The sequence below is a fragment of the Eimeria mitis genome, genomic scaffold (genome assembly GCF_000499745.2).
Source record: "Eimeria mitis Houghton genomic scaffold, Emh_scaff1939, whole genome shotgun sequence".
Lineage (NCBI taxonomy): Eukaryota > Apicomplexa > Conoidasida > Eucoccidiorida > Eimeriidae > Eimeria > Eimeria mitis.
Window position 1 is genome coordinate 5,664 of NW_013570261.1, and position 800 is coordinate 6,463.

General features: G+C 51.9%; 1 protein-coding gene across 1 annotated transcript in view; it reads left to right on the plus strand.

Moving 5' to 3' along the window:
- Positions 1–246, plus strand: part of EMH_0046150 (uncharacterized protein) — a gene marked incomplete at both ends in the record, with an annotated part of 4,963 nt that extends 4,717 nt beyond the window's left edge. The window contains 2 exons of the mRNA XM_013496136.1: positions 1–99; positions 243–246. Coding sequence (XP_013351590.1) covers positions 1–99; positions 243–246 — 103 coding nt within the window. The remainder of the gene's footprint in view (positions 100–242) is intronic.
- Positions 247–800: the final 554 nt, after the last annotated feature.

Genomic DNA, 800 nt, shown 5'->3' on the forward strand with positions numbered 1-800 from the left:
GCGCAGCTGTCTGCTGCAGCGGCTCGAGCAGCAGCAGGAACTGCAGCAGCAGCAGCAGCAGCAGCAGCAGCAGCAGCAGCAGCAGGAGAAGCAGATGAGGTTTGGGTGCCGCCTGCTGCTCTGCTCGAGGCCCTACATGATCGCGCAAGAGACACATTTGCAGCAATGAGTAATCAAGGTGAGTCTGCTGGCACTTTAGGGTTTAGGGTTTAGGGTTTAGGGTTTAGGGTTTCCTGTCTCAGCTAAACCCTAAACCCTAGAGGGTTTAGCTAAACCCTAAACCCTAGAGTGTATATGAGGTCCAAGAGGAGACTGCTGCAGCGCAGAGAGACAGACAAGAGGCGAAGCCCACAGCCTCTCTCATGTCTTAGGGTTTAAGGCCTAGGGTTTAGGGTTTAGGGTTTAGGGTCTAGGGTTAAGATATAGGGTTAAGGGTTTAGCTTTAGGGTTTAGGGTTTAGGGTTTAGGGTTTATGGTTTAGAGTTTAGGCTTTAGGGTCTAAGAGAAGATAAGCCAGCCACAAATATACAGCAGAAACAAAATGTGCTGCTGCTGCTGCTGCTGCTGCTGCTGCTGCTGCTGCTGCTGCAGGTCTGTGCAACTCTATATTGGCGTTGGCTGCAACCCTCGGCCGCACAGCAGAGAAGAGAGACAGTCTCTTCTTCCTTGACCCCGCCTTTCAGTGTGAGCAGCAGAAGGAGACAACACAGACAGAGACAGAGACAGAAGATGCTTACCCTTTTAGCTCTTTATAGTGCTGCTGCTGCTGTTGCTGCTGCTGCTGCTGTTGCTGCTGCTGC